This window comes from Cephus cinctus, unplaced genomic scaffold, assembly GCF_000341935.2.
Source record: "Cephus cinctus unplaced genomic scaffold, Ccin1 Ccin1_scaffold0129, whole genome shotgun sequence".
In the NCBI taxonomy this organism is placed as follows: domain Eukaryota; kingdom Metazoa; phylum Arthropoda; class Insecta; order Hymenoptera; family Cephidae; genus Cephus; species Cephus cinctus.
Window position 1 is genome coordinate 2,328,743 of NW_014332862.1, and position 19,444 is coordinate 2,348,186.

General features: G+C 36.8%; 3 protein-coding genes and 1 long non-coding RNA gene across 23 annotated transcripts in view; 2 read left to right on the forward strand and 2 right to left on the reverse strand.

Annotated features, from left to right (window-relative positions):
• The window catches only part of LOC107262848 (glutamate-gated chloride channel), an 83,682-nt gene extending 78,159 nt beyond the window's left edge, over nucleotides 1-5,523 (forward strand). For 8 of the 9 annotated variants that reach the window (XM_015729459.2, XM_025080158.1, XM_015729452.2 and 5 more), the window contains 7 exons: nucleotides 3,220-3,289; nucleotides 3,390-3,543; nucleotides 3,633-3,715; nucleotides 3,807-3,941; nucleotides 4,024-4,176; nucleotides 4,268-4,542; nucleotides 5,140-5,523. In XM_015729459.2, the coding sequence (XP_015584945.1) occupies nucleotides 3,220-3,289; nucleotides 3,390-3,543; nucleotides 3,633-3,715; nucleotides 3,807-3,941; nucleotides 4,024-4,176; nucleotides 4,268-4,542; nucleotides 5,140-5,373 (1,104 nt within the window). In that variant the 3' untranslated portion in view covers nucleotides 5,374-5,523. The remainder of the gene's footprint in view (nucleotides 1-3,219; nucleotides 3,290-3,389; nucleotides 3,544-3,632; nucleotides 3,716-3,806; nucleotides 3,942-4,023; nucleotides 4,177-4,267; nucleotides 4,543-5,139) is intronic. The other variant, XM_025080159.1, reaches the window with a different exon arrangement.
• On the reverse strand, nucleotides 1,864-11,558 carry LOC107262853. 7 transcript variants are annotated; one of them, XR_001536528.2, is made up of 8 exons: nucleotides 11,423-11,558; nucleotides 5,122-5,343; nucleotides 4,244-4,619; nucleotides 4,017-4,172; nucleotides 3,645-3,918; nucleotides 3,409-3,553; nucleotides 3,214-3,341; nucleotides 1,864-3,156 (listed from the first exon to the last, which is right to left on the reverse strand). It is a non-coding gene; the product is annotated as an uncharacterized LOC107262853 (long non-coding RNA). The 7 variants fall into 7 exon arrangements; XR_003058265.1 differs by having other exon boundaries at nucleotides 1,864-3,341; nucleotides 4,244-4,555; XR_003058264.1 differs by having other exon boundaries at nucleotides 1,864-3,341; nucleotides 4,244-4,566.
• Nucleotides 11,559-13,197: 1,639 nt separating this feature from the next.
• LOC107262851 (riboflavin kinase) lies at nucleotides 13,198-14,850 on the reverse strand. The gene is made up of 4 exons (XM_015729469.2): nucleotides 14,611-14,850; nucleotides 14,110-14,261; nucleotides 13,886-13,988; nucleotides 13,198-13,771 (listed from the first exon to the last, which is right to left on the reverse strand). Exons 1-4 carry the CDS (start codon nucleotides 14,696-14,698, stop codon nucleotides 13,653-13,655), a joined length of 462 nt encoding a protein of 153 aa, XP_015584955.1. The 5' UTR covers nucleotides 14,699-14,850; the 3' UTR covers nucleotides 13,198-13,652.
• LOC107262847 (katanin p60 ATPase-containing subunit A-like 1) lies at nucleotides 14,424-19,330 on the forward strand. 6 transcript variants are annotated; one of them, XM_015729447.2, is made up of 11 exons: nucleotides 14,424-14,546; nucleotides 16,699-16,967; nucleotides 17,058-17,193; nucleotides 17,272-17,419; nucleotides 17,543-17,633; nucleotides 17,756-17,877; nucleotides 17,953-18,132; nucleotides 18,211-18,353; nucleotides 18,415-18,527; nucleotides 18,626-18,752; nucleotides 18,827-19,330. In XM_015729447.2, the coding sequence occupies exons 1-11, from the start codon at nucleotides 14,521-14,523 to the stop codon at nucleotides 19,023-19,025; spliced, it is 1,554 nt and encodes a 517-aa protein (XP_015584933.1). In that variant the 5' UTR covers nucleotides 14,424-14,520; the 3' UTR covers nucleotides 19,026-19,330. The 6 variants fall into 6 exon arrangements, with proteins under 6 accessions (XP_015584933.1, XP_024935924.1, XP_015584936.1 ...); XM_025080156.1 differs by lacking the exon at nucleotides 14,424-14,546 and adding an exon at nucleotides 15,446-15,483; XM_015729450.2 differs by lacking the exon at nucleotides 14,424-14,546 and adding an exon at nucleotides 15,452-15,515.
• The last annotated feature ends 114 nt before the right edge of the window (nucleotides 19,331-19,444 follow it).

The window sequence follows — 19,444 nt, forward strand, 5'->3', positions numbered from 1 at the left end:
AAATCTTCCATTCGACCCAGTCATTAGTGGTAGTATTCGGTCTTCCGTGAAATTCGTAAAATTGCTAAAAAATTCAGAAAGGCGGAAGAATTTGGAATTTGAATTTCGTATCGTTTGATTAAGGTCGGGGAAAGAGGGGGGAGCGGGGGGGGGCGGAAAGAAGGAAGGAAAAGATTCGTCGCTGGTTTGCCAATATCTATCCAATAATACTTGTGCCATCGTAGTCAGTGACGTCATCGGGTCGACGATAAGAATTCTGAAAGGAGATCATAAAATATAATGCAGCCGTCGAATTGAATAATTTACATTGTCAACGAAAGAAACGTCTTACACAACTTTGCTTATGTACACGTTTTTAGTATACTTGTGTCTTATCTGCTTGGTTAGGCAACTTGTGTATTCATATATACGGTCCAACCTCGTTAGGGGACGGTCTTCGAGTCTGTGCAGTCTTCTCGTGTCTTAAAATTATGATTGCACGCTAAAAGAGTTGTGAACTACCTTAATACTTAGAGATAATGAACTTCCGGTTGTCCCGATTTACTCGTTAGGGTCACCCTTTATTGGCGGGACTTTGCGATAGGGACGATAAGGACTGTCCTGCGCGTGACCGTGATCGATTTTGATGATTTTTTTTCTTTTGTTACTCCCCCGGGAAATTATCCTGTTGGGTAATTGTATCTCCGGATGTGGTATGTGTGCGCAAGCGAATGGAAAATTCGAAACGCGAAAAAAAAAGTTCGATGAGTGATAACGTCGAGTATTGAGGGCCTATGGGTAATTTGTTATATGCTTATATGTATATATACTGGGTGATGAATGTTAAAGGGGTTTGTTTAATTGCACTGTCACCGAGATGAGAAAATTCAAATTTTATCTTATGAAATCGTAAGAGATTAGAGAGCGAGGATCTTTATTGGGACTTTGGTTAAATGTGATGAAATGTTTTTGTAATGTTATTAAGAGACTTATTATTATTGTTATTATCATTATCATTTATATTGTTCACATTATATTGTGAAGGTTTGAAATATACATGTGCCGTCGTTCACTTTGGAATGTATTACGAATCCTGCATACCTGTCTTTCAGTGGATTTATCAACGATTTTTTTTTCAACCGATTGTAAAAATGGCCGAATTCACTCTTTTTTTTTTTAAGACGTCATTCGTGCGCACCTGTGATTTACTGTAATCTGGCATAATTTTTTTTTAATTTTTTTTTTCCAAACTTTACACCTCTATAAACACGTGGTCACATGGAGCGAGGTACACGTCTACGCAAAAGTTTTATATTACCATTGCTCTTCCAGTGATATGTCTTGAAAGTCATTACTTCTACGATACTGTGCACTCGTGCTGATTGACGGAGAACATAAAATTGACGAAAGTTATTTAATGGTTACGATACAGGATGAGCCGCATTCAATTATCGATATCCGATTATCATCGAATTATTTATTTCGAGATAAACTTTAAAAACGTTTCTTCGATCTGATCGCGTCACCAGATGAAATTGGTGGATGAAATTGTTGAAAAAGAATTTTAAAAAAAATTGACAAATATTGAGATGATCCAAAGAGAAAAAAAATTCAATAAAATCAACAAGCATCGCACCATTAATTTTCGAGGCATTCTACTCGATAACTGTGACTTTCGTATATTTTGTGAAACTCCTCAAAATCGAAAGAGAGTGACATTTAACGGGGGACAAATAAAAAAACAATACGAAAGGAATTCTCAAGTAGCAAGCTAAAATAGGAAGGAAGAACGTGGGACTAACCAGTAACCACAAGGCGACGAGCTGCAAACGAAACCGTGAGCCAAAATGCATGCCCACCCATTTTTCTTAACAGTACAATATATATATATATATATGTATTTATTTTGGCAGCTATATACATACATATATAAATCGCTATAGTCGCTTCAAAGTAGTTCAGTCAATGTCGCTTTTGCATGATACTTTTTTTTCCTGTATCATCATATACAAACATTCGTAACGTGATACCTGTAGTGGGTCGGACAGAAATGATCGATTATCAGGTATCACGTGTATTTACACTATGGGGATAACCATTGACTTGTTTTAATTGTCAGTAACTGTCATTAAGACAAGATGCTATTGGAATTACGTCTGTGACGATTGGTCGTGTTAAAGTCAATGGTGATCCCCTTCTCCCCTCTAAAAAAGGATCGATCCTTCGGAAACGTTAATTTAACGGCTAGTCACACTTAGCCGTTTGGTTGAACGGACCGTGAAATTAACGTATAACACGATTAACGATCGTGTTTGAAATCCTCTATTAATCAAGAACTCGTAATTTCTTTTGAGTCATTATATTGATTGTCAATTCGATAATTTTATTTATACTATTTTAAATCTTATCTTTATCAAGATTTTCTATTTTTTTTTTGACTGTACTCGTCCCCTGTGTATTTTATTATTGCCGAATGTGAGAGATATTACTATTTTTGGTTTGCATTTTCTCACTCCCCGTTCTATAAGTATATTGTTCTTGAGGAATTTTCGGGCCGATATTGTACACGGAAGGTTTTTCTATCTTGAGTAATAGCTGTATAAATTTGAAAAATTGATTTTCGGGTAAACGTATAACAGTTCAATGAAAAATTACTTAAATGCTTAATTAATGTACGTTTAATAGGCTTTAGAAGATAATGACGTTGTTGCTTAGCAATGTATATACATTGCAGAGATCTAATTTTGCTGTAAGACATTGTATATACAATTGTACAATCGTAATGATTTTATGCTTCCATTACTGTAGCTTCGATATAAAATAATATAAAAATCGCATATCTGTACAAATTGGAAAATTCGTATATAAACAAATTACGCAAGTGTACATTCTGATAAGCTTGTACGGCTCTCTGTTTGCTACATGAGATTTAACGAAATCTGTCTATAAATATGTTTCCATCGTTTAATCCGAATTTCTCGTATATAGATAATCCAAGTTTGAATTTGAAAAAAAATAAATATTCATATTTTATAAAATTTCGGCGTTCGCACATAATTATTGAGAAAGACTCGAAAAATCCGTCGGCATATGTAAATATACATAAAAGGCGCATCTTTAAGCGCATAAAATCCCTCCCTTGTTTTTTGTTGAAATAAAACAATTTTCAAGCAGTGCCTGCAATTTTGAAAAATTAAATATCATCCTTTGTCCGCTTAACCGGATTTTTTTTACCCGCAGGAATATTCCGTGCAATTGACATTCCGGGAACAATGGGTGGACGAGAGATTACGGTTCAATGACTTCGGAGGTTGGTATACGTCACTGTCATTCAAAGCATAAATACAGATCTCTCTGAAACACTTAAAAATATAATGATATTAATAATCACAAATCTTTCTCTATTCCAGGACGGTTAAAATATCTTACGTTAACAGAAGCAAGTCGAGTATGGATGCCTGATCTTTTCTTTGCCAATGAGAAGGAAGGTCATTTTCACGAAATCATTATGCCAAACGTATACATACGTATCTTCCCTCACGGTTCTGTTCTCTACAGCATACGGTATGGTTTACTGAAAAACAAAATATATATATTAATCGATATTCTTATTATTATTGATTTTAATTAATATAATTACACCGCATCAACAGGATATCACTCACTCTCTCGTGTCCGATGGATCTGAAACTTTATCCCCTGGATCGACAAACTTGTTCACTGCGAATGGCCAGCTGTAAGTGGATTAATATTTTCTCATGTTGAAATGATATCGGATCAACTGAACTCAATTATCTCACGAGTAACGTGACCTCTGAACTTTTCAGACGGATGGACGACCGACGACCTGGTTTTCCTCTGGAAAGAGGGTGACCCCGTCCAGGTTGTCAAGAACTTACACCTACCCAGATTTACGCTCGAGAGATTTCTAACAGATTACTGCAACAGTAAGACAAATACCGGTGAGTGCTCTTCGTCAATAATAACAATATAAGTAATTCAATGAAGAAATTGACTAATTAAAATATATATATTACTTCTCAGGCGAGTACAGTTGTCTCAAGGTAGATCTACTCTTCAAAAGAGAGTTCAGTTATTATCTCATTCAGATCTACATCCCCTGCTGCATGCTGGTCATCGTATCCTGGGTGTCCTTCTGGCTAGATCAGAGTGCAGTACCAGCTCGAGTTTCTCTAGGTACACAATTTTTTAAATTAGTTAATTAATATTTCTTTTTTATTAACATGATGTGTAATTACTTTACCTATATGTGTTTTTTCTTTTATAGGAGTGACTACGCTATTGACAATGGCCACACAGACTTCTGGAATAAACGCTTCACTGCCACCAGTCTCCTACACAAAGGCCATTGACGTATGGACGGGGGTGTGTTTGACGTTCGTCTTTGGCGCACTTCTGGAGTTTGCATTGGTCAACTACGCATCGCGTAGCGACATGCATCGTGAGAATATGAAGAAGAAATATCGTGAAATAGAGCCCTCGGCATCTGTCGAGCCAGCTGCTGAGCTGATCGAGCCGGATGGAACGACGAATTTCGCTATGGTCAGTGTCCTTTCTGTATGAAATCTGTGTCTTGGTATTATTTTTTGAAAATAATTTTCAAGAAGTTCCTAGTACTTCTATATAAGAAGAGAGATCAATTCGCCTAGTATATAAATAAACCGTCCTGGTCGGACTGGAGATTCGCTTTGACTGTTCATTTCGTCTGTCGGTGTCCTGGCTTTGAAATTTCTCAGAGTACAGTGAGATGGGTGCAAAAAGAGAATTGGAAATATTCGCGAGCCCAGTGACACGAGGACAGTCGCGGTCTAGTCAAAGAAAGATCCAAGTAAAGCTTCTATAGAATGGAATGAGCAGTACAAAGGGAGCTAAGTATGAAAGCGTATAAAGAAAAACGAAAAAAAAAAAAAAACATCCCGGTTAGAAAGTGATGCAGTAAGAGAGGTAGAGAGACAGGAAGAGTAAGGAAGGAAGAGACAAATAGAAAGAAACAGTGAAATGGGTAAAAAGATCAAAAATTGGGAAAATATGTAAAGGAAGTTGGACAATCTCCAAGGGAATAAACAGTAAAGCGAATCTCTGGATTTTGCGTTTAGCGTGAAACGAGGAGCGGAGCAAAACCTTTGTCATTTTTTTCAGAAGCCTCTGGTAAGACACCAGGAGGATGCGATGTCGTTGGATAAGATGCGGCAGTGCGAGATACACATGCAGTCGCCGCCAAAAAACTGCTGCAGGTCGTGGCTGTCCAAGTTCCCGACGAGGTCCAAGCGCATCGACGTCATCTCTCGGATCACCTTCCCCCTAGTATTCGCTCTGTTCAACCTCGCGTACTGGTCCACGTACCTGTGCCGAAAGGAAGGGGAGGACGAGTGAATCTCGATGAGGAAGCGCTCGGACCAAGGGACGTGGCTCGCGGCCATCCCCATTACTCCCACACTCGTCATCGCTCGCGGCCTCACAATCGACATCATCACCACCATCGTCATCGGCATCAGCCTCGATCACCCTCGTCGTCCTCTTCCCAGACACACCTCGGGCACACAGCTCAATGCTCCTCGAGAGCCTCGCGTTCATCGAGGACCTCGAGGACCTCGTCCTCGCCGTCGCCATCGCCGATGCACACGCCGTCACCGCCGACCCTACACAGGACGCAAGACTTCCGTCGCTTCCCCCGGCTACCACTCGGCCGGACCGAGAGATGCTGCTGGGGCCTTTTACCGCGTAGATGGTTCACCTGTCGGGCTAAGGGTAGCGCAAGGATCGACGTCGTCGCACGTATCGCCTTTCCCCTAATGTTCATCCTCTTCAATATCATCTACTGGTCTACCTACCTCTTCCAAGAAGAGGATCCCAAGCGCATGAGCGGATAAGGGACAGCGAAAGCGTGAGAGGGGGGGGGGGAGAGAACGATGGAGTGCAAGAGAGAGAGAAACTGAAATGACAACATAAGAGATCACCAATGAGAGAACAAGAAAGAGATAATGTTCCCGTCGAATTGGTGTTCACGTGTCACTTGGTGACACGACGATTCTTCGGCTATTTCTTGATGATTTCTTCGCAGAAACTACACGTCGATATTTACATCCACAAAAGGAACACAAGCATTCTCTGATAGAGATACATGAGAATGGTATAACAAGCCCTTCCCCTCCCCGTTTGACTCGACCTTAGCTACCCTTGCCCAACCCCCGAACGACGAGAGGGATACGTGAATGTGACTGTGAATAATTACGAGGAAGAGTACGAGGAAGATCGGTAGGTGGGTGAACGAGGAACCACGCGCCGCAAGGATATCGATGACTTATACAAAAGCACGAGCCAATGGGAGAGAATGAATCACTGTGTGAACGCATTCGAGAAACTGGGAGACCGCGTGCCACAAAATGACGTTAACGTAGTGGGCCCTGTATAGCCACGGCCTGTTAACGACTATATGCATAATAAATTTATAAATACTATACATATTTGAACGAGTAACGCGTTATAGCAGTCAGTGACTCCTTGATATAATCGGAGAGATCTCTAGCCTCGCGGGAAGAAATTCTTCTAATTGAGGTAAACAAGAAAAAGATACGAAGAAAATATAATGTTAACGAAAGTTACGAGAGTAAGGGAGAAAGAAGATATAACAAGAAACAGAGAAACGAGGAACGACGATATGAACTTTCGAATTAATGAACGTATTATTAATAAGTAAGCGTGTTTGCGCGGAGGGAAGTACGTTCTTGGAAAATTCATGTGGGAACTCATAATTTCGCATATCGCGAATAAAGAGACAGACAGGGAAGGCACGTGTGGTTTTTTTTTAATGTCAATCAATCGTGTTGCCCTCCAATACGTTTCTAGGCGCAACGTCAATCCACAGGAAGTATATTTTGCTGTACTTGGACGGACTGTCACCACAGAACGAGATCAAGAGCGAAATTGCCTTGCTATCGAGTTCAATGTTGTAGATATTTCGTCCGTCATGCGTAGGAAGGTGAACAATAATCGATTACGAAGAAAAACGAGACTACAAAATGCGAAGCTAAGATGGCAATGCGAGGATAAGGAAGATCGACGAGCAAAACATTTTTGCGAAATCGTGAATGCGCGCGCATCTTTCTCTGGATTCACGATCGGTGACTTTTCTGAACCGTGCAGACGAGCGCCTCGTCCTTTAGAATATGCTTCCTTGTCTGCTTAAATCTTAGGGAAATCGTTATGTATTCGTTCTTCCATAGAGAAATACATTGGGAGGAAGAAAAATAAATGAGAAAAAAAAGAGAAAAGTTATATACCGAGGCTAGAGATCTCGAGAGTTAGTAATTCGTCCGGCGATAATGACGTATCGCCGCGTCGTTCTCGCACACGATTGTTCTCGGTGCGCGGAAGACGTTGCGAAATGCGCGCGAAGTACGAAAAAAAAGATGAGTAAAAAATTAAGAAAAAAAAAAACGAAAAAATTATGAGATAGCAGAGCCATTAAGGAACGGAAGGAAAAAAAAACGAAAATAATTACAATTGAAAGAATATTTCCCACTAAAAAAAAAATATAAAAGTACGAAAAAGTGTGTGTACGTTTGAGCGACAGACAGAGAAAATGAGAGAAAGTAAGGAAAGCATTTAGAGGAAATATTGAGTGTCAAGAGTAACTCGCCTGCACGCAGTTCTACTCAACGCGAAGTACATAGCCGTCAGTTTCAAGATTGTTAATAAGACAAAATGTTTGAAAGGCAAAGGAACGAAAAATGGGATGTGGATAAATTTTGAAATATGCCTAGAACGTACTTCCATAGGAAATGTTTCTTCGTGATACGTAATGAACGTTCCGTGGTACGCGTAGACATTAATTAATTAAGGTCGATCCGCGAAATTTATTACGAGAACAAATTGCGCACGATTCTAGTACGAAGAGAGGAGGTTTCACATCCGCCTAAGCCTCCTCCATTTAAAAGAAAAAACAAAAACCATCTCCGATCCTTTCTCCTATCGAATTTCCTTCGAGATCACCCTGCCACCGGTACATCCCTATAACAATTAACATAAATGCCATACACAAAAATCAAAAAAAGCGCCGTTACGTCACTCTTACGGTATTTTTCAAAAATTGTATCACACATTTATGTATAAATGGTAGGCAGAAGCTACGAGAAACACAGAGACCAGCGTAGTTCGTCAGACTCAGTTTCTCTTACGAGAAACATATCGCCGCTCCTGCCACCTGGCGATGTAAAAAATCACTAGAGAAATGAGAAACAAACAATCCAATCCAACACTTACACGCACACTGGAAAACATACTCATGCATTGAAAAGAGCTCAAGAAAGACAAAATACGTCAAATCAAGGAAAAGCAAAGCCTGTATCGTAGTAATTCAAGAAAATATCTAAGCTCCGTCATCGACGCGTAATCGATCGTACGAATGCGAGTATTTACGAAAAATCCCCAAAAAAAGAATAATTCACAAAAACAATAAAGATCCAAAAGAAAACTATCGTCAAAGCAAATGCAGTAAAGATCCGTCACATCGTCGCCAGGGTCTTCCAAAGTAACGCGCAATCAAACACTGAAGACAATTCATTAAACGTGCATCGTGCACCGTCCGCGTAGCGTTGCTGTCGTAACGACTTTTTACTTTTAAAAACTTAAGCTCAAAAGAAACACCATATGTAATCGCGACACTTCATCGTAACGTCGACAGACATCGCAAAAGCATCGGCGACACGTATTCACGTAATCGAATCATTGAATATCGTTTCTTTAATATTTTATAATGGAAAATTTCTTTTTTTTCCAACACGAGAGTTACAATTCATTAAAGATACCGTAACCTACGTTATAGTGACTAATTATTAAAAATTTAACGAAAAACACGACAATGTATATAAACGAGACACAAGTCCTTACAATTGTATGATTGCGACAGTTAAGTATTATATGTATGTATGAACACATTGAGATATACATATATATATATACATATATATATATATACCGCACAAAAACACTTTCGTGTTAAAAAAAACCTCGCCAAGTGCAGGATTACTGTGAATTCGTCTGATAACAAACATTGAAATCTCATTATAATGCTTAGTACATAAGTCACTACAAATCTACTTATTATATGATTTAGCAATGGTTCATCATATTAATTGTAGCAAACTAACATATTCATTGCTAATATTGCAAACGTTATTATGTCGCGTTTCATCTGTGTACGTATGAGAGACTTGCGAGCATTCTTACCGTCTGACAGTGAATTTCAGAAAGCATATTAAAATCTAATTTATTTTAAGTAAGGCACGGACCTACCATGAAGTACTCGATATAGAATCACCTAACGCGTTATTAAATATCTTAAATACTAATTGACTATTAAATCATAAATAGATATAAGCAGCAATGATAAGACAAAAGATTAGTGAAGACAATATAGAAAATTTTGAAAATACAATTAATGTGATGAACCATTACTAGATTGTGTAATAAATAGATTTGTAGTGACTTATGTATTTAACATTATAATGTGATTTCAGTATTTATTGTTAGGGAAATTCAGAATCCTGTACAAGTAATCCTGTACTTGGCGAGTTTTTTTACCCGAAAGTGTTTTTGTGGGGGATATCAGAAGTTTTTGTTCGTTATTTTATATTCGAGAAATTCTAAGTACACGAAATATGTATTGATGTGAAATGAACGTGAATTCGTTGCAGTTATACATCCTTACAGATTTGAGATGTGTATTCATTATGGCGTCGGTCATCAGAAAAATATATTGCGTTGCCGGAAGTGTTGAAAGGCATTTAAATTTAATATATAATCTCATTTTTTTTTAGAAGTGCATAAAGATATATCTGAATTTGTAACGAAAATGTAGTATTCAATGGAAAGTGCAATTCAGCTGAAAGGACTATATAATCGATCCATAATTATATAGAGCGAAGAAACAATTAGGAAATATAAAGAAATTTACTTGCAAAATGTACTAATAATTTGATCTAATATTGCATGTCAAAATGCCATCCAGCTATGTTATTTCAAATAGTGAACATGGCTAAATAAAATAAGATAAAGATAAAATAAACATCATCAAACTATACGTTACAGCGGATATGCAGTTCGCGCACTCTTTTTGCCCGGCATTTCACTAATTTTTGCAAATTGTCGTATACAATTTTTAATAATCACATATCCAGTTTCATTAGCTTTAGTCCGCAGCTTGCCATATTCGTTCATCGTCTTTGAGAAATGTTAAGTCAAATGATATTATAGATAATTTTTTTATTCGGAAAAAATTCTACTGTAGAAGGTGAGAATGAAATAGATCAAGTAAGATCGCCTCACACTTTGAGATAGAGCAAAAGAGATTTTTTAACGCGTAATCAATTATTTCAATACAAATGAATACACTTTCTGATTATCTCCATCGAGTTGAACGTAGTTCGTTTACATACTTCATTTCAGGCCAAATTGAGCTTAGATTTCAAGTTTCAACAGTTCGCATAATTTTCAATGCGTATCGATGTTACTGTTTTATTGAAAGACACCATAAATATATTTTCAATTTTTTGATTCGAAACACAAGACGTTCAGTTACATGACTTGCTTCGACGCCTTGCCTGTACTTGGCGCAAGACTCAACCTTGTCTCACAACCAACGCCATCTGTTATGTAAAAAAAATAGATGCACGTGCGAGGACGATGACGACGACGACGACGGAACTGAAATAAAGTCATCTCGCTCGCCGTCTCAATACGCTCTGATCTCTTACACTAGTCATATTGATCTTGATGGCAATCGATTCAAAACCCTCAATTCCTATAGTGAATGTATCGGTACCGGTATAGCAATATAGCGGTTCATAAGATATTCGATTTCAAACACAGGTATATATAAGAGTTGACTCGGGTAAAGTGTCTCGGCGGACCGTGCCCTGTACAGCCGGTTGCCTGTACTTGGCGCGAAACTCGGTCGAGCCTCTTGATATACACATATATATACGTAATAACACGAGAATACATGTCATGCAGGGTACAAAGTGTGGATACTAATTGACTCATACGCAAAATACTAACCAAGAGCCATACCGCATACTGACAGTCACACACGCACATAATCACAAAACACGCGCATATATATATACCAGATACATAAAAGTGCACACCGGTGAAAAGTATCTTAAGGTGATCGAAAAAAATTAAAGGATTTTTAAAAAGGACTCTCTCACAAGGTTTTAGGTATTGTAGATCGTTTCTCTATTTCGTACACGTATGCAAAACTTGCAACGCACGCTACAGGTAAACGTGTACACGCACAGATCACACGATAACGAAAGAAATAAAGAAAGAAGGAATATTATCGAATCTTGGTCGCAGAGAACGAAATCATTATGAAAAGGTATCAGTTTTGCGTGAGATGTCTTATCCTTAATTTTGTTACCTTGAGTCAGCTGTCGTATTTCGACGTTCCTTCGTGATCATGAATTTTCGCTGTTCCCTGTTTCTCCAGCTGATCTATCAGGTATGCTCAATCATCGCGGGCTAACCTATGCGGGATGCCTGGGGCTGATTTTCATGCGGTAGATCCGACGCTGACGCGTCTTCCAGAACGCGTCATCCGATATCGGAGGATGAGTTGGAAGAGTGGGACGTGAAGCGCGGAATTTCAAAAAAAAAATAACCACAACGAACGCGAAAGGAACTAAGTACTTTGGTTTACCGTTCAAGTGTAAACGACTGAAAGGTGAGAAAGTGGAAAATAAAAAAATGAGTGAAAGGATATGAGAAAGAGAAAGAGAGAGAATGCAAAAAATGTGTGTGTAAGGGAAAAAAGTGGTGTGAAAGGAAGATAAAGAAAAAAATTAACAATTATAAGTGCACCTTGTGTATCACCTTTCGAGTTTAAAGAGAGAAAATAAAAATATTAAACGCGAGAGTAAAACAATGGAAATGAAGATAACCAGGCTAATGAAGATTACGAGTAAAGGATTTGACGACAAAACGAGTTTTATAAGTATTTCATGACATTTAGTATCGATATAACAAATACCCCCCCCCCTTCCTCTAACCCTTGTCACTATCTCAACACCGTACCAACTTTTATCATCAAACTCCTTTTTTCCCCTATCCCCATCCACTGGAATGAATGTATACATACACATGGAATATTAGATCGTAATCATGTATGAATATTGAATGTTGGATATATTTACAATAGGTATATAATTATTGCGCCGCTCGAAAATCGAAATACCGCGAAAACTATTCGCGTATACGCACGTTAAAAGACAAAAATAAATGGTTGAGAAAGAAAAATAAAGTTGCAAAACACAAAGAAGTGTAAAGGTTTATAAATGGAGGTTGGAAAAGTCATGAACGAGAGAAGTATAAGATCTCTCGTTACGAATGATGAAAACAACGGAACGACCATTAGAAAAGTTATAAATGACGATGAGATAAAAATCGATGAAGAATTATTAAATGCAACGATTATTAAGCTTTTCCAAGTAAGTACAAGATTCATAATAATCTATCTGCAATTTGTCGATTATCCTGTCGTTGTTGATAACTGATCTCATGACGTTTCATGTTTATCATTAGGAAAAAAATTATCGCCAACCTCTCCTCACCCGAACCCACTTCCTTCCCAATCACATCTCTCATCGTTACGGATAACGAATTACTATTATTCTTAAATCTAAATCATTGTCTAGTCACTCAGCTCTGAAGTTATAATTACTTCAAACCGGCATTTTGATTCACGCCACATATTGGTATCGCCTCGTCGAACGAATTGAACGCTTCATCGTTTTTAAGTCCGATCGCCAATTAAATATATGTCAATCAATGGATACGATGGAAGGAAAATAAGGAGAGAGATAGAGAGTGGGAGAAAGAAAATGGTAACCATCGTCGCAGACAATTATCATTGAACGTCGATGACGTCGACGAGATTAGTTAAGCTCAGAAACGTTCGACGAGGCTCAATCCGGCAGTGTGCAACGTCAAAATGAAAATGCGTGAACGAGACATCCCTCAAGAGAAAAAGAAGAAAGGAAAAAGAAATCCCTGTAACAGTATTCTAAAATTAATATAAGAATTTTAACTACTACCAATGTAATTAATACGGAACATTAAACGTCAGACAGAACTGGCTCTTTGATAATTACTTTACCCGTAACCCGAGTGTGATATGATAATAAAAACGAGGTGTTGTTGTTGTTATTTTTGTCATTATTATCGTTAATGTAGCAATTTATTTCGTCACAATATCAAGGATGTCACGACATTGGCTACCCGTTAGCACGGCCATCTTCAACCGGCTTCAGTAACTAAACTGATTATTCATGCATTGCACCAGTGGTACTGGTAATAAACTACTAACGGAATGTTATCGATTAGTTTGAATCTTAAAAAATATCGGCAGTGACCAATACGGATGAAGCACGCCGTGCCAACGTAGTCATGGGGATGATCGTCAAACGACATCGTATTTTTCACACTGGTTCAGATATTTATTCTCGATGTGACGATCAGATTAATTTTGTTTCCGTTTCTTTTTCTTACTTTTAATGGAGAGACGTATGTTTATAAAAAAATTGCACGTTATAGACGTGCTACTTTTTTCCACTTTCTTTTTCTTCGTCTTCTCCTCTTTTACATCGAGTGTCTCAATCCGAGGAGTTTTCCTGACAGAAAAAGTAATGCGTTCGATAGGCTGCGTATTCCGGACGATCTAGGGACTCCTCGGCGATTTCTATGTCGTTCTTGATTTCCTTTATCATATCCTCTGTAATAGATAAGGCGTTATGAGTATATGTAAGGATCTCAGATTTTCGCAATTTCTTTGGCTTAGGACTTTTCTTCTTATAGGGAAGATTTATCAGAGGAATATATGTTTTACCTAAAGATGCAAAATCTTTTTCGGGACGTAAGTATGCAAGGACGGCAACTCGCAACTCAGAACCGTACAAATCACGGTCGTATTTGTGCATTATGTGAGTTTCCTGAAATTACGATAAAAATAAATATGTAACTGTGATGTTACATATAATAATCTATAAATGCTATAATTACTAGATATAAATAATGTTATTGTTCGAATGTTAAACGTAAATTTTAAGGTACCATCGATTTATGGACATTTTTGTAAAATGGATTCCAGCCAATGCTCATCACCATCTTGTATACGTTGCCCCGGTCAACCGAAGCCCAGCCATAGTAAATTCCAGTAGCAATTTCATTTGGAAGCGACTTGACAACTTCCAGAGGATAGTTAGCTGAAATACAATGATGATAAATCTTACTAGAAAGCATCGTTATTGTTCATAATAACGATAAAATATTTGAGACAGATGAGATATCGTATAAAATCATATTAAAGGAATAATAGGAAATAAAAATTCTCTTTAAACGAACCGCGTAGTCTAATCTGGCGTTAATAACTATCTAGAGGGCACCACATAACCAGATGAAATTGACCCAAACGATCTTGTGTACAGTGACAGTTTCGGAAGTGTTGAGTGTTAATCAGAAAACATGTCGCGCGAATATGAACAGGACAGGTAATGAAGAAGACGAGAAAGAAAGAAAAAAAATTTTTTTAAAAGAGCGAACAAAGAAACCAACCAGTCGGTATTCCCAGATCTTTCGAACCTCTGCCGAATCCCTTGACGATCTGCCCAACGGCAAAATGCGGCAATCCAGGCCCGAACATATTTCCTTATATGCTTGATTAGTAACAATTACTGCACTAGTAACGCTACGAATCCAATGCCTGACATATACTTCTACTGTGCACCCTGACTGTGGCACTGAGCGTATACACTGTAAGTGGTTATCAGGCATAGAACACGAATTGCATAGCTGGCCTTGATATCCATCCAAACTGGAACATTATATATATCTAACTGTCGGTAAAGGCGTTCGATTTGGACAAAGGGTGTATAATAAACGTTGATAGTTTATATCATTTGATTTAATAGATATTAAAAAGTTTTATGCATCCTTATCAATAACGGCTTGATGGTTTCTTTGAAGACCGCATATAGGATTGTATGGAGGTTATTGTACTTTATATTTTGTCCAACATCGATTCTTTGTTATAAAAATAAGTACCGCTATGGATAAGAGAAAGTTTTGGATGCATATTTCTACATAAATTTATAATTATATATTTTTAAATTATTGTGTACACATAATTTTTGTGTAATAATTAGTTAGGAGGTACTATTGAGAACCTAGTGATAATGGTGAAAGTTATGGGAGTGGTTTGGTATTTATCATGACTATGGAAAATTCTGGAAAAAAGGGATCTGAAATCCTGGAATCCTGGAGCTTCTTGTTTGCAATATTCACAGGACGAAGGATTGCAATGGCGTCTGTGCAGTAATTTAGATTATGATTCCGACTATTGCCGCATAAAGCAGCACTATTATATATATATATATATATATAATATTTAGTATCGGTGTCGAGTCATATTTAAAATGGAATAAAAAAGTAAAAACCCACTAATCCGTCGATAATTTCAAGTAGGAAGTTCACGCTTCAATAAATACATTATCTTCAGTACTGATTTTATAATTATTAATTGAATTCCTTTCGTTTTCAAACAAAATAGATTGAGATTTATATTTATTGAAGTTACCTTTAATATCTCAAATATCTCAAAGATTATATAGTTTTATTTAACCAAGCAGAGGATTTTAGTTTTATTGACACTTCGCAACAACGTTAACCTTCTCAAAGTATCTATTGGAAGCGAAGTGTGAAAGTTTTGAGTGGATAATTTAATCCGTTCAAAAGTTTCAGCCCCTACGCCATTCCCGAGAATTTCAGAAATCCTTTAATGATTCTTGGGTGCTTAGGCATACAATAGGCATTTCTCACCTCGTCATCTTAATGTCAAAGTTAATATCTGCCCTGTTAGCATTAAACTTCATCAAAATTGACGAAAAGAGATTTTTATTTATCTTACACCTATAGTTTCATTTTGAAAAAAATCTACTGTTTCATGATAAATGAACAGTAACCTTATTCGAAGGCGAAAGCAATTCGTAATTTAGCCTTCGAATGTTGACACATCATTATACCAACAGTTCTTTGGCATTTCATTTTAGCACTTTTACCTGTATAGGAAGAAATGCAATAGTGAATTCAATCGTGTATTAAATTGTCAGGCGTTTATTATTATTTGGCAATCTATAATCTAAACTGAAATCTGTCTATACAAATTCTAACTTATTACCAAAACTTTGGAATTAATTAAATTTAACACTGTTTTTTCTGAAAGTTCTTTCTGTGCTTTAAGTATCTTTGAGTTACATTTGTGTTATAAATGTGTTGAAGTCTGACAAGAAATTGTACTGCTAGTATGTTTATTTAATTTATATATTATTTTTGGGTTGCATATTTACATTGGTCTTGTAACATAACATATTAATTTATATATTTTCTTACATAAAAAACGTTTTCTTAAGAGTAATAGGTTACATGACACATTTTTACTCGTATATGGTCATGCGGCACAAATTTTGCATTCTTTCGCTTGATTAAATATCACTGTCAAAACTGTATTTTCTAAATGTATTAAAGATACATCGAATATTATAGTTCCATATATGTCTGTTTTATCATCCATTTGTAATAAACTTTATTTAAATAAATTTGGTGCAAATACTTTATATCTTGAACTGTTCAATGTATTTTTTATAGAATGATGGCTGTTTCGATAAGTGAAATTTGCGAAAATACAAAACTTGCAAGGGAAATGGCATTAACTGGAAATTATGATACATCTGGAGTTTATTATCAAGGGGTAGTCCAACAAATACACAGATTGCTCACAAGTATAGCAGATGCAACACGCAAAGCCAAATGGCAACTCGTGCAACATCAGATTGTACAAGAGTTTGAAAGAGTTAAAGCCACTTCAAATACACTACAACTGTTTAAAGTGGATACGCATATAGAAAGAACAATAGGTAAACTAGTTGCATAATTCAATGAAAATTCGTATGTATAAACATTTATGGGTTTATTTATTTACATATTTTTTTATTCTAATATTACAGGTTCACCGTGTTTACCATTTGAAGCACCAACACGTGATTCAGCACTGTGGTCCTGTGGAAATTCTGGTGCTGCTTGGAACCAGCCTCTAGCCCGAGATCCTGATGTATGGCCGCCATTGACTCCTGCAGAACAAAAGTATAGTACTTGAACCTTCATTGTAAAGTGATAGCACAAATGCAAAATGAATTACATGCACAGTCAATATATTTTCAGAAATGCAAGACCACAAAAAAATCAACAAAAACAACAAGCCCGTACAGGAATACGCAAATCATCCTTAAGTACTGGAAAAAAACAGGATGCAAAGTCAAGTACTAAGAAAGATGATAAGAAATCAACAAAAAAGGATGATTTTAACAAGGTTTGCCTTCGTCATTTCATTGACTTAACCCGATCTGCTTGCGCCGTTAATTATCCCGCAATCGTCCTTCATTAATGTAATTCACAAGTGCACGTTGCCAGTAGTATGTTAATGATTGTGCAGGACAAACAGGAGCCCGAGAAAGCCGATGTAGAAGTAGAAGAACGGAAATTCGAACCATCAGGAAATGACAGGGATCTCGTAGATTTGCTGGGTAATCAAAGTGTTCTAGATTTCAGACGATCCGTGATATTTCACTATGCGCGGCGCATTGATTTAATTATAACAAAGAGTCCTATGTGAACACTAATAATTAAAATTCTTTCTATATTTCAGAGAGAGATATTGTACAGAAAAATCCTAATATTCATTGGGATGATATAGCAGATCTTCACGAAGCAAAAAGATTACTGGAAGAGGCTGTAGTCCTTCCGATGTGGATGCCTGATTTCTTTAAAGTACAGTTTGGTTTTAATTCTATTAATTTTTCTGAAATAAAATCAACTCTATAAGGAAGTTTTGTTTCGTAATAGGGAATTCGACGACCTTGGAAAGGTGTGCTAATGGTGGGCCCACCAGGTACTGGTAAGACGATGCTTGCCAAAGCTGTAGCTACGGAATGTGGTACAACATTTTTCAATGTGTCGTCATCAACTCTTACATCAAAATACAGAGGCGAATCTGAAAAATTGGTTCGACTTCTTTTTGAAATGGTACGTAAAGCTAATAAAATTTTTTTATATATTAACCATTAATAGACAACTCTTTTTAACACATTATATTTTTAATAGGCAAGGTTTTATGCGCCAAGTACAATTTTCATCGATGAAATTGATTCTCTGTGCTCCAGACGAGGATCCGAAACGGAGCACGAAGCATCGCGACGCGTAAAATCGGAGCTACTTGTACAAATGGATGGCATAAGTTCTAATAGGTATGAGATAATGAACAACACAATATTTTCATTGCGATACACATTAATGTTCTTTTGGTAGTGAGGATCCCAGCAAGGTGGTAATGGTCCTTGCAGCAACAAATTTTCCATGGGATATAGATGAAGCTCTTCGAAGACGATTAGAAAAACGAATATACATTCCCTTGCCAAATCGTAAGTTATTACAATTTATTCTCATTGTTTAAAAGCGCAAGATCGTTTTAGATAACCTAAATCCAGTGGATTATAATATATGCTTAATAATCATACAGATGAAGGACGAGAGGCACTATTAAAAATAAATCTGAGGGAAGTCAAAGTTGATCCGTTTGTAAATATGGCGGATATCGCAAAAAAACTGGAAGGATATTCAGGTGCTGATATAACAAATGTTTGCAGGTATGAACGTTTATTTCATATTTTAAAGTGACATAACTATAGGCATATTAAAAGTTTCCTCTTTTGTCCTTTAGAGATGCATCTATGATGTCTATGCGTAGAAAAATTGCTGGCTTGAAGCCGGATCAAATAAGACAATTACCAAAAGAGGAATTAGACTTGCCAGTTTCAGCTGCTGACTTCGATGAAGCTGTTGAAAGGTGCAATAAAAGTGTATCCCAGGAGGATCTCGAGAAGTATGAAAAATGGATGAGTGAATTTGGTTCATCCTGATAGAGCCATCTCCGAAATGCATAAATCAATATAAAACATATATATATATACAGACATATTAACATCCTAATATTTTATTTACATTTTTATAACAAAGCGCAAGAAATAGTCGCAATTATAATTCTCTACAAAAAATCATTAAAGAGAAAGTAATTTATAAAACTGCTTCATATTTGGGTTCGGAGCCCAAGCAATTGTTATATAATAATAATTTATGATATAGTCTTAATGGGGGATCAAATCAAGAGACTTCATTTGTACAGAATAGTGAGATTAAATTAGTTTAGATGCCGACGTAGAATGCACATTTGACATGAATTTTTTTACTCGTTACATATAAATTAATAACGATAAATTGGGCGATCTACCGTTTTACCTGATATACAAGAAAATGGAGCTTATCTACTATTTTTTACAAA